Source organism: Salmo salar, chromosome ssa01 (genome assembly GCF_905237065.1).
Source record: "Salmo salar chromosome ssa01, Ssal_v3.1, whole genome shotgun sequence".
NCBI lineage: Eukaryota > Metazoa > Chordata > Actinopteri > Salmoniformes > Salmonidae > Salmo > Salmo salar.
In genome coordinates, this window is record NC_059442.1 from 26,894,036 (window position 1) to 26,906,423 (window position 12,388).

The following is a 12,388-nucleotide window of genomic DNA, read 5'->3' on the forward strand; positions in this document are numbered from 1 at the left end:
GATAAGTCATTGATAATAATCTGCCAATTTTTTCATCTCATTACATGAAGATATACGGGGAGAACATAGCTATATTCAATAAAATTCACGAGTTGATTCACCTGTTTAACCCTTTATCATGGTTGGTGTCTTGATGGATTTGTCAAAAATTGTGTGACATAAAACGTTACTTTCCTGTCCTTGCTTTTATGGCAGTGCAAGTTGTCATTATATAATATATTAAGTATGAATCAGTTAAATTAGATATTAAACTTGAACCCTGTAAGAATCCTGGATCTAGCTGTCGGACAGTTTTTTTGTATAGAGATCTCAGAAACGCAGTGTAACTAGGTAACATTCCGTGTCTCCTTATGTTACAGGGTGAAAACAGTTTTCATGGGCACACAAATCAAAAATGATGTATGAGATTGCAAAATTGCATGCTTCTAACCGAAAGTGTCACCTTACTTTGATACTTAAAACCTAAATCAATACTGTCATTAACGTGGTTCTTCAATAATTATGTATAACACTTATTCGATGGGCATTTGGTGTCCAGCTGATTAGTTACACCATGATATTTTCACACATCACCAGATCCATGAAGGACAGTCAGGTGACAAACAGCTGTTGTGATAGCGCATGCCATGCAACAACAGCTCAAGTGCTGGAAAAAAGGAGTTTGCGAGGAATATGTGTCTCTCATTTGTTGCCGGTGAAGACAGTTGTGCCTGGATTCACATTGGATCTAATATCCCTAGCGAATTGATGTTGATAATCTGTTGTTGTCTGCTTGATTTAGAGCAGGGTCTCGTTAGATTTAACAGAGAAAGTATTAAGGTAATGAGTTCATGTTTCATATTTTTGTGCCTCGGATTGGACACCGAGTCTACTGTGCTCAATTGTGTAAGATAGGCTTTTGCACAACACCCAATGCTATTCCTATTCATTATTCTGGATATAATGACAAATTACATACCCCAGTGGGCTTATTCACAATATAACCTGGTAATGAAATAACATGATAAATACATTTTGTTTTCCATGTTACACCTGCAATTTTAAACAGTACAAGGGACTTGAAGTAGCCTACTTGAACTTTAATTTGGAGGTCAGAAACTCAAGTATTTGAATAGGCCTACCTTGAAAATCAGACATTTAATCAATTTGGTGCTTGAAAAGTCCTTGTAAATATTGTAGCCAATTTATACGTTCTCCTGCTCCCTTATAATTTTCCATGATTTCATTTTTTTATCAGTTTTTGTGAGAGATGTGGCCACTTTCGTTTGTTTCCCAGCACTTCAATTGATTGACAAATTCTTCCAATAAAAAAGGAACCTGGTTTTTGGTCACTTTGTCATTATGAAAACAGTGATGGTGAGATTCAAATGGTGAGATGAATGCTACCACTATTCATGGCTTTATTATGTGTGCCTGCGTCAGCCACATAGGCTACAGAAAAATGGCCATCCAATCTATTTAGTCAGGCAATGTCCACATTATTCTCACATATTTTAGAATGTAATAATCATTTGAATATCAATGCATTGGCAAGACCCCCCCCCCAAAAAAATGTTTTTATTATTCTTAAATGCTTTTTTTTGGGGGGGGGGGGGTCTATATTATTAAATTATGTCTTTACAATTGTATAACAGAGGTCCTTCAATTACAATGAAGTGCTTAAAAAAGATAGTGAAACTCCTTGAATTTGTCTTGCCAATGTTTTATGAACCCTTCTTAAAGGGATGTATAGTCCTAGGCATATGATGTTGTATAGGTGAAGTTAATAGCTAATTTGCAAATATTCACTTCCTGCATGAAAATCTTTTTTTAATTCTGTTTCAAACCATTTAGAAATGTTAATCCCAATGTCACACATTGGCCCCATTATTTAAATCTGAATCTATTTCCAACAATAAATCCATTGCAGTGAAAAATAAGGAGGCTGGTTTTGTACAGTACTTGTCCTCATCATTTGACTCTAAATAATTATACAGAAAAATTATATCAGTCTACACTAAATGGTCTCTGCATAGGGAAGCTGCTTGGCTCCATATTAGGCCACATCATAGAGAAAGATATCCCTGCATTAGCAAGGAGCCAAGGCCCAGTCAGTCCAGTCAGCTGGTGGTGGTGGGGATCAGTGAAACCTACAAGTGTGTTAGAGCAGCAGCCTGAGGCCTGTCCCTCAGGACCAATCCCCTTTCAATTACCTCCAATAACAGCACTTATCACAGTAGTCAGCGCTCTCCTGGGACCCAGGGCTGATGCCGAGCTCAGCGGCCCACAACAGGGGCATTCATCACAGGTCGGAGCAGCAGCTGGGGTCTGGGGAGGCATGCGCCAGGTCCCCCATGGGGCACACTGTGGCAGCATCACACAGCCATCGGGGGGGGGGGGCCCCCAGGGAACAGGGGCCTGCCACACACACCCATACTAACACATATGTGCATGCATAATATACATGCAGTGCTGCCCCACTTGCACACTTGGGGCCTCTGTTCTACAGGTAATCTGCCTTTGGATCTCCAAAGATTAGGCTACATTACATTAGGCTAGCCATTTTACATGACATTAGGCTGGTGTTCCAAGTCCTTCTGAACGTTCAGGTGAAATCAGTGTCCTCTAGGTCAGGGTGTCTACGTCTGGCCAGTCCCCTTCCTCCACAGGCATCAAGGAGGGTGTTTTCACTGGCTGATTGTGCTCTGCCCATTAACCAGCTCAGTTTAATGGGCCACATGTTTAAAGGGGGGGGGGGGGTAGTAAATCCTGTCCCCTGCCCTGGTTTGTGTTCCCTCCCTCTCTCTCTCTCTCTCTCTGAGGAAACAAACATGATGAAAAAGTAGCTGAGATTTACAAGGCCTCCTCTGACAGCCGGGAAAACAAGAAAATTAAACCAGAGCACATTAAAAAGGCATCATTACAAGCTGCTCTGAGACCGATAATAACCATTATTGTGTTACTTCATCCTGAGGTACATGACATGGTTGCAAAGACAACATCCCTTCCTTTATGGCTGCTAACATCTTTACAACTAACAAATATGTCGTATGGTAGACAACATGAAGCATTTAATCAAATGAAAGATCATGAACAGATCACTGCATGCTCAGGGCATAAGACAAGCTGATCTGAAAAATGTGAGGGACATCAGATAGCTTCATTTTCCCATAAACGCCTGTAAATGAAGCTTATCACGTTTGGGTGAGACTGGTCCCACAGACCCTGGATCAGACTGTATGATCAGCTTGTTTAATTTGTATTTAGTTATAATATTTAGCTATAATATGTGGTAGAGAGAGGATCCTGACCTGTAAATATGAGCCTGGAATAAGCAGATAACACATTTTATCTACAGCTATGCTGAAGTCAATGACACTAATCTGAGCTTTCATAATGCCTGCTGCATAATAATGAGACATTCAAGCAGTGTGATTGCGTTTGTCATCCCCACCAAGTCTATGTGCACTTTGAGGCAATTCACTGTCACTCAAGCGGTCAAGTCATGCGCTATATCTTGAGGTAGGTTGCTTGCTTGATCAACATAAACGTTGCCATTAAACAAAAATATATCTCTCATTTCTGAGCGAGCAGGGCAAAGCCCAGACAAATCATGTTTGGCATAATCCTTTCCAGAATGAGTCTACTTTAATCATCCTGTCTTTATGGAATTTGACAAATCAGCGGTGCTCTCTGTGGAGCGGGACCTATCAGCCCTGCACCCCCTCTGCATAACCAACATGCTCTACATCTCTCAGAATCACAAAGGGGGGCAGAGGGTTCCTCGTCCTCACTGTACAAGATTACAGTTTCTGTTTAAGCATTGAATGGAGGCTAAATCCACTCCAGATTTAAGGTAGAACTCCGCCCAGAGAGCATAGATTTAAGGGAGTGCTCTATTCTACAACAAGAGTGTGTGCAAAACAAGTGCAGCCAACATTAAATGCATAGTTAGAATTCAACAATACTTTTATTTTGGCAGCAAAAAAATACTTTGAGAGGAAATAACTTAAGTCTGTATCAAATCTCTGTCACGGCATTTTGTTTCTGGGTTTGTGCATGGTGTGCTTTGTCCATAGCGAGCTAAGTACCCATATTCCTCTTAGGAAAAAAAGGAGCACTTAGCTAGGCTACATCTCTCTAATCCACACTTTATGGATTAGGACAATGGATGCAGAAAATCTGTCAATCCACATTTTGCATCCATCACATGCTTCAATACTTGTTGTCTTATGTGAGACCTGCCCCCACATCACCAGACTTCTAAATGCAATGTTGAATTGCTGTTGTTTTACACTGAGTTACAGTACCAGTCAAACGTTTGGACACACCAACCCATTTTCTACATTGTAGAATAATAGCGAAGACATCAAAACTATGAAACAACACATATGGAATCATGTAGTAAGCAAAAAAGTGTTCAACAAATCAAAATATATTTTATATTTGAGATTCTTCAAAGTAGCCACCCTTTGCCTCGATGACAGCTTTGCACACTCATGTCTTCAGTGTACAACATGATAGTTACATGTAGCTTAACACCCCTACTGAAAAAAGAACATGAAATCGCGCTTGAGGCATGGAATGCATAGTTCGGCCATATCTTTAGTGCACAACATGTAGTTTCCCCCTCCATGGAAGTGGCAGCGGAGCAGTGGGAGCACAGAGCAGAAGTTACATTGGCAGCAGTGTGCAGCAGCTAAGTAAAACAAATTCCTGCACCTGCGCTGAAATATTCGTATCAATAGCTACGGCATGTCGGAACCGCAGTCACTCCAGTACTTTAATGTAGCTGTAAGTTGGTGTTGATAGCAACTGGCTGACTCATGAAGTGCTTACATAACGTTAGCAGGCTGGTAGGGTTAACTTTAGCATGCAAGTATGGCTAACGTTAGCAGGCTAGTTGGCTAGCAACCTAGTAAACTGATTTGCAAAAAGTATTTGCTTGTAAATTGGCTGAAAATTAAATTGAAACCCGTAGTCATGAGCGCAAACAATTTGGTTTAATTTTAAGTTAGACATTTTAAGTAATTTCTGCTGGAGTTTACATTATAGGGAATAGGCTGGCTTGCTGGGTCCTCCATATACCTTCACATCCCGAAAAAATGTTTCCGTCATGATTTCGGCATTCTCATTCATTTTATTTAATTACAAAACAAGTTTTGAAAAGTGAGGTGTAACTTTGCATTGGAAATTGATGCGTATACTACTGTAAATCCATTTGTTACATGTGGCTAAGTTCATGCTAACTACCCTTTAATGTGAAAATGCATTCAAAATGGTTGCCCTATGCTGACGTGCAATGATACAAGTAAAAGGAGGGCTGTGATTGCCTACTACTGCCAATTTCTCTGTATAAAATAGCCATAACTTTAAACTAGCAGATATTACAGTGCCTTCAGAAAGTATTTACACCCCTTGAGTTTTACCAAATTTTGTTGTGTTACAGCCTGAATTTAAAATGGATTAAATTTAGATTTTATGTCACTGGCCTACACACAATACCCCATAATGTCAAAGAGGAATTATGTTTTTAGACATTTTACAAATTAATTAATAATGAAAAGCTGAAATGTCTTGAGTCAAAATTTAAAAAGCAGACATTGAATATCCCTTTGAGCATGTTGAAGTTATTAATGACACTTTGGATGGTGTATCAATATAACCAGTCACAACAAAGATACAGGCGTCCTGCCTACCTCAGGTGCAGGAGAGGAAGAAAACCACTCAGGGATTTCACCATGAGGGCAACATTGTAGTTACTAAACAATATTAACCTAAATGACAAAGAGAAACAAAGGACATTTATACAGAATAAAAATATTCCAAAACAGGCACAAAATAAAAAAAATGAAAATGTGGCAAAGAAATAAACTTTTATGCCCTGAATAAAGTGTTGTGTTGAAATACTCTTCATATTTTCAAGCATGGTGGAGGCTGCATCATGTTAAGGGTATGCTTGTCATCGGCAAGGGAGTTTTTTTTAGGATAAAAATAAACGGAATAGAGCTAAGCACAGGCAAAATTCTAGAAGACCTGGGAGACAAATTCACCTTTCAGCAGGACAATAACCTAAAACACAAGGTCAAATATTCACTGGAGTTTCTTACCAAGACGACTTTGAATGTTCCAGAGTGTCCTAGTTACCGTTTTTATCTATGGCAAGACTGGTTGTCTAGCAATGGTCAAAAACCAACTTCACAGAGCATGAAGAATAAAAAAATGAATAATGTGCAAATATTGTACAACCCAGGTGTGCAAAGTTCTTAGAGACTTACCCAGAAAGACTCACAGCTGTAATCACTGCCAATGGTGATTCTAGCATGTATTGACTCAGGGGTGAATACTTATTTAAATGAGATATTTCTGTATTTCATTTTCAGTAAATGCACAAAAAAAATCTAAAACATGTTTTCACTTTGTCATTATGAGGTATTGTGAGTACTGTAGATGGCTGACTTAAAAAAAAAAACTCAGGCTGTAACAACAAAATATAAAAGAAGTCAAGGGGTATGAATACTTTCTCAAGGCATTATATTGAAATATTTGTCAAATATTTTTTTATATATATTTTCATGTTTAGATGTTTCAATATTCATTAAAAAAAAAAAATATATATATATATATATATATATATATATATATATACACACACACACACATACATACTGGGGGGAAAAGTATTCGATCCCCTGCTGATTTTGTACGTTTGCCCACTTACAAAGAAATGATCAGTCTATAATTTTAATAGTAGGTTTATTTGAACAGTGAGAGACAGAATAACAACAAAAAAATCCTGAAAAACACGTCAAAAATGTTACAAATTGATTTGCATTTTAATGAGGGAAATAAGTATTTGACCCCCTCTCAATCAGAAAGATTTCTGGATCCCAGGTGTCTTTTATACAGGTAACGAGCTGAGATTAGGAGCACACTCTTAAAGGGAGTGCTCCTAATCTCAGCTTGTTACCTGTATAAAAGACACCTGTCCACAGAAGCAATCAATCAATCAGATGTTATAAAATGATTTGCATTTTAATGAGGGAAATAAGTATTTCACCCCTCTGCAAAACATGACTTAGTACTTGGTGGCAAAACCCTTGTTGGCAATCACAGAGGTCAGACGTTTCTTGTAGTTGGCCACCAGGTTTGCACACATCTCAGGAGGGATTTTGTCCCACTCCTCTTTGCAGATCTTCTCCAAGTCATTAAGGTTTCGAGGCTGACGTTTGGCAACTCAAACCTTCAGCTCCCTCCACAGATTTTCTATGGGATTAAGGTCTGGAGACTTGCTAGGCCACTCCAGGACCTTAATGTGCTTCTTCTTGAGCCACTCCTTTGTTGCCTTGGCCATGTGTTTTGGGTCATTGTCATGCTGGAATACCCACCCATTTTCAATACCCTGGCTGAGGAAAGGAGGTTTTCACCCAAGATTTGACGGTACATGGCCCCGTCCATCGTCCCTTTGATGCGGTGAAGTTGTCCTGTCCCCTTAGCAGAAAAACACCCCCAAAGCATAATGCTTCCACCTCCATGTTTGACGGTGGAGATGGTGTTCTTGGGGTCATAGGCAGCATTCCTCCTCCTCCAAACACGGCGAGTTGAGTTGATGTCAAAGAGCTCCATTTTGGTCTAACCTGACCACAACACTTTCACCAGTTGTCCTCTGAGTCATTCAGATGTTAATTCTCTCCAAGCTGCTTGACGATGGTCCTGTAGCCCATTCCAGCCTTGTGTAGGTCTACAATCTTGTCTACAATACTTATTTCCCTCATTAAAATGCAAATCAATTTATAACATTTCTGACATGCGTTTTTATGGATTTTTTTGTTGTTATTCTGTCTCTCACTGTTCAAATAAACCTACCATTAAAATTATAGACTGATCCTTTCTTTGTCAGTGGGCAAACGTACAAAATCAGCAGGGGATCAAATACATTTTCCCCCCCACTGTATATATATGTTCAATCTTATTTAACTAAAAACGGTAACTAGGGCACTCTGGAACATTCAAAGTCGTCTTGGTAAGAAACTCCAGTGAATATTTGACCTTGTGTTTTAGGTTATTGTCCTGCTGAAAGGTGAATTGATATATATCAAAATATTACAGAGCAAGCGGTAAAGCTTCAAATGACACCAATTTTTTTGTTTTGTAGCATCTGATGAAAGATGAAAAAATATGGAGTCTTTGGTTAAGGCTAAAATGTCATAAATATGCCAACTTTAATTATTTCTCAATTATGCTTTTAGATACAAATGTCAAATATATCTCAACAATCCATCCTCCAATGGACTATTCTATGGATCACATTTTGTGACAATTACAAAAATCACGTTATTGCTTTGTCTAGATTTCATGAGGAATCATTCAAATACTCTCCATTTACAATCTATTTCTGTCTAATTCATAACAATATTCAGAAAGATTAGAAATACATTGAATCTTAATAAGCGGTGTCTACTTCGTGAAATGTAAAATGAGTTGAATGACTGTAGCAAATACTTGAGATGTTCCTTGACCGTTCACACATAAATTAGCCATAAGGCTAGCAGCACCATCTAGAGGTAGCCTATGGAATGACAACTAGAGCTCTGCTACACGACCTGAGCCTGATGGGCCTTGGTTAGGGCCTGTTTTATCATCAATAACTAGGGTACGGGCAGGGCTTGGGTATCACTAAATTGATCACCAAAATTTTGAAGCGGAGTCATTTCCTTGTGCTCTGCTGCGCAGTACAACCAACAGTATCTGACTAAGATCACAACATGGTGTCAAAAGCGCTTCAACCTCGTCAAATACAAGACGAGAGAGATCATTTCACAGAAAATAATCATGTTCATTGAGTTTTGGAAGAGTTTAGAGTGATGAAAAGTAGCTAACCGCTCTCTATATAGTTCTCGTCAATGAGCAGAGCAGCTCAAGCGGAGCCGTTGCTATGGATACTCACAGATCCAGAGCCGCCATGAGCAGAGTGCATGCAGAGCGAGCAGCGCGCAGTGAGAAAGTTATGGATTTACTAACGGAGGAAACTATTTCTAATTTCGGGCAGGGCCTTAACTTTGGCAGAAGCAAATCGGTCGGAGTATCACGGGCATGGGTAGGCCTTAAAGTATATGCCCGTGCAGAGCTCTGGTCCCCAACTGGTTGTGAGTGTGTATGTGTATCGTGTGTATACTTACACTCCTCAAGGCCCAGCTGGTAGGCCAGGTTCTGTAGCCCTTTGACCTTCTCCATCAGGTTTGCTGTGGTCAGACTCCCCAGCTCTGTGGGAGGAATAGAGTTGGAGTACAGTCAGTGAATACTTAGTCTATTTTCACAAGTAGGCAATGCTCATCAGTAAGTGTAGCATATGACGCTACTGTACCTTACCTTTTAACATTTCAATGTCCTCACTCTCCAGTTCAGCCATCCATTTGGGTGGAGAATTGGTAATTGGCTGCAAGACAAAAAATAAGAAGAATGTGCATTCTCTCAGCCATGTAGGTCTATTCATCAACGCTAGCTATAGATCTTTGAAAAACACTCACATTTTTGCAAGATGCAGCAAATTCTGCAACTCCTGGCACTGTGTGAGAATCAGAATCAGGAATGAGTAAATTGCAATAATAGGCTTTATGAAGCGAACACAGAGGAGAAGACAAACTTACGTTGCTCTGGCCATAGGTCAGGAGATGCTCTATCCAGCTTCTCAAAACTCAGCAGAGAGGACTCAAAATCATCACCTTACAAAGGGGGAAAACTTATTTTAGTCGTCATCAACCGATTCAACACTACTAAATGTGAAAGAGTAGCCTTTAGCTAAGTGCTGTTCACGCTAAGACATTGTGCTTGTTCGCTACATTAACAGGGCTCATTTAGTATAAGTAATTAGGGATTGGGTTTGAATTTAACATAATATTATGAAAGGAGTCATAATCCTTTCTTCTCAATGTACAGTGAGTTTGAGTGTAGGCTTATTTAAGGCTCTACTAGGGGTTGGAACCAAAATTATTTTCCAATAGTTTAGTTCTGAACAGAACCATTATTGTTTTCATTCCGTTCCACTGGTCCGACCAGCAAAATAAAGTTCTGACCCGGTTGGAACCCCCAAAAAAGTAACGGTTTATATTGTTCCTTTCTGTTCCTTTTTAAACCTCTGAAAACGACATTAAATTAGTTCACCAATGGGTAGAGCTGCTTGCTACGGAACGGGAAAGCTATGTACATGCATTGGACAGACTAGTGTAGTGTAGGGTGCGACATGCGACTGAAATTCTGCAGGTGAGGAGAGCACTGGACATCTTGTTATGACATGCATTTCCTGAATTAGGCCCACAGAATTATACCTACGGAGGAGCAGCTTCTATGAAGGAACTTTGAATGTCTCTGAACTTCAGAGAGTTGGCTTAACTAACTTTGGACCAGAGTTAGCTCTTGATCATGACTCTCAGTTCCATTACATTCATTACATTGCACATAATGCTGCCTAGAATTTGAGCGCTAAACCAGACAAACTTGTGTGAGCAGAGTGGCACCAGAATTAAAATACCTTACCTTTTTGTAGTTAATAAATCCAATGTGAAACGTGATAACTATAGTATCCTTAACATTGAAAAAGTTAATCCATTGTTCTCTAATTAAAAAACCTCTCCCTAATTTCTAAATCACGCCTGTAATGTCAGTAGCTACATTAGACTATGCATGCTTCAGAGGGAGGGGGAGGTAGCCTACACAAAAACTGGCAAAGATTTTCAACTGGCAGGCAGACACTGGAATAAGTTTCTGAGTAACAGTGAGGACTTTGCATAGGCGCTTTGTTGCGTTTTTTTTGTGGGAATGGAAAATGTAAAATAACAGTAATAACTGGTTCGTTCCAGAACAGTATAGATCACTTTCGTTCTTGGTTCTGTTCTTCAAAATTGTTATATTTTCCGATTTTGCGGTTCCGTTCCATGAACCAGTTCCAGCTAGACAGCCCTTTTTGTTCAACTAACCAGTTCTTGGCGATACATTTTTTTTTCTCACAGAATCAAGAACTTACTAGTATCTTAGAAATGTCCGTTTCCAGTTGCAGGTGTATGGAAAAGACACAAATGCACCTCCATACAGGTGGTTCTTCAAAACCAGCAAGAACTCATTAAATCCATGTTTAGTATCGAGTGAGATATGCCACTTGCATGTGTGAAGACATTGTGTTTTGGTCACACGGTGTGATGCACTGTCATCACATAGAAAGGACTATTTCCTGCAAAGATGTTGGGAAATGCCAGATGTGCAGCAGCTAAAACAGCGAGGAACTTCCTCGCAAGGTACAAAACATGGATGATCTTTGAGTTGTCGCTGGTTTTTGTAGAACCACCTACAACTGGAAACGGACATTGATTCTGCGGGGGGAAAAGTACCAATAACGTAGAAAGTATTGCCAAGAACAGGTTAGTTGACACATCTATTGGTGGTGGTTTGTATGGGGCTTTCTTGAAACGCCCAGTATTGGACAACCAATCTTTGGTTGTATCACATTATCTGGCTGTAGCTAGCTGTAGCTACCTAGCATGCAAATGAATTAGTCATTACAGCTACTGTTCCTTTGCTGATCACCTAGCTAGGTCAGTGTCCATTAAAATGGCTGTTACTGATAAATTGGATAGGCCGAGATGGCTAATAAAGACAAACTGCATAGTTATCTTATCAAGTAGGAAGAAGGGCATTGCTAGCTGGCTTGTTTTGGTTTGGCAGACATAACCTGTTGTGTGAGCATAGCCTTGTGAAAAACGTGAGACATTATTTGTACAACATATGAACTCAGAATGTTTCAGCAAATAGAAATACGAAGCATACGGGTTTCATCAGCATCTCGGTATCAAGATGTCAATTTATACACCCAACAACGAAATTAGAATTTACCTCCATTTGGAGACGCCATCTTCAGATCCACACACGTGATAGAATGCAGCCAATGGGTTGATGTTGCTTCAGATTGACGTGTCTGCACCAGGCTGCACTACAAACTTCTGTCAGCAGGTGGCATATGTATCACAGTGCCACACAACTGCATCAAAGATTCTTCTACTGAACAAAAATATAAACGCAAGATGTAAAGTGTTGGTCCCATGTTTCATGAGCTGAAATAAAAGATCGCAGAATTTTCCCATATGCACAATAATTATTTAGCCATTTTTTTGGCACAAATCTATTTACATCCCTGTTAGTGAACATTTCTCCTTTGACTTGATAATACATCCACCTGACAGGTGTGGTATAGCAAGAAGCTGATTAAACAGCATGACTGTTACGGGTTCCCCTTGTGCTGGGGACAATTAAAGGCTACTAAATTGTGCAGTTTTGTCACACAATACCACATGTCTTAAGTTTTGGGGGAGTGTGCAATTGGCATGCTGACTGCAGGAATATCCACCAGAGCTGTTGCCAG

General features: G+C 39.7%; 1 protein-coding gene across 4 annotated transcripts in view; it reads right to left on the reverse strand.

Annotated features, from left to right (window-relative positions):
* LOC106589484 (protein lin-52 homolog) overlaps positions 1-11,947 on the reverse strand; it is a 30,894-nt gene extending 18,947 nt beyond the window's left edge. Inside the window, exons 1-6 of one of the 4 annotated variants that reach the window (XM_045716038.1) lie at positions 11,863-11,939; positions 9,627-9,701; positions 9,507-9,544; positions 9,349-9,415; positions 9,159-9,242; positions 5,724-5,756 (exon numbers count right to left, since the gene is read on the reverse strand). In XM_045716038.1, coding sequence (XP_045571994.1) covers positions 5,752-5,756; positions 9,159-9,242; positions 9,349-9,415; positions 9,507-9,544; positions 9,627-9,701; positions 11,863-11,881 — 288 coding nt within the window. In that variant the 5' untranslated portion in view covers positions 11,882-11,939 and the 3' untranslated portion in view covers positions 5,724-5,751. Of the gene's footprint in view, positions 1-5,723; positions 5,757-9,158; positions 9,243-9,348; positions 9,416-9,506; positions 9,545-9,626; positions 9,702-10,999; positions 11,156-11,862 lie in introns of those variants that run through there. The other 3 variants (XM_045716031.1, XM_014179611.2, XM_045716037.1) reach the window with 3 other exon arrangements.
* Between the last annotated feature and the right edge of the window lie 441 nt (positions 11,948-12,388).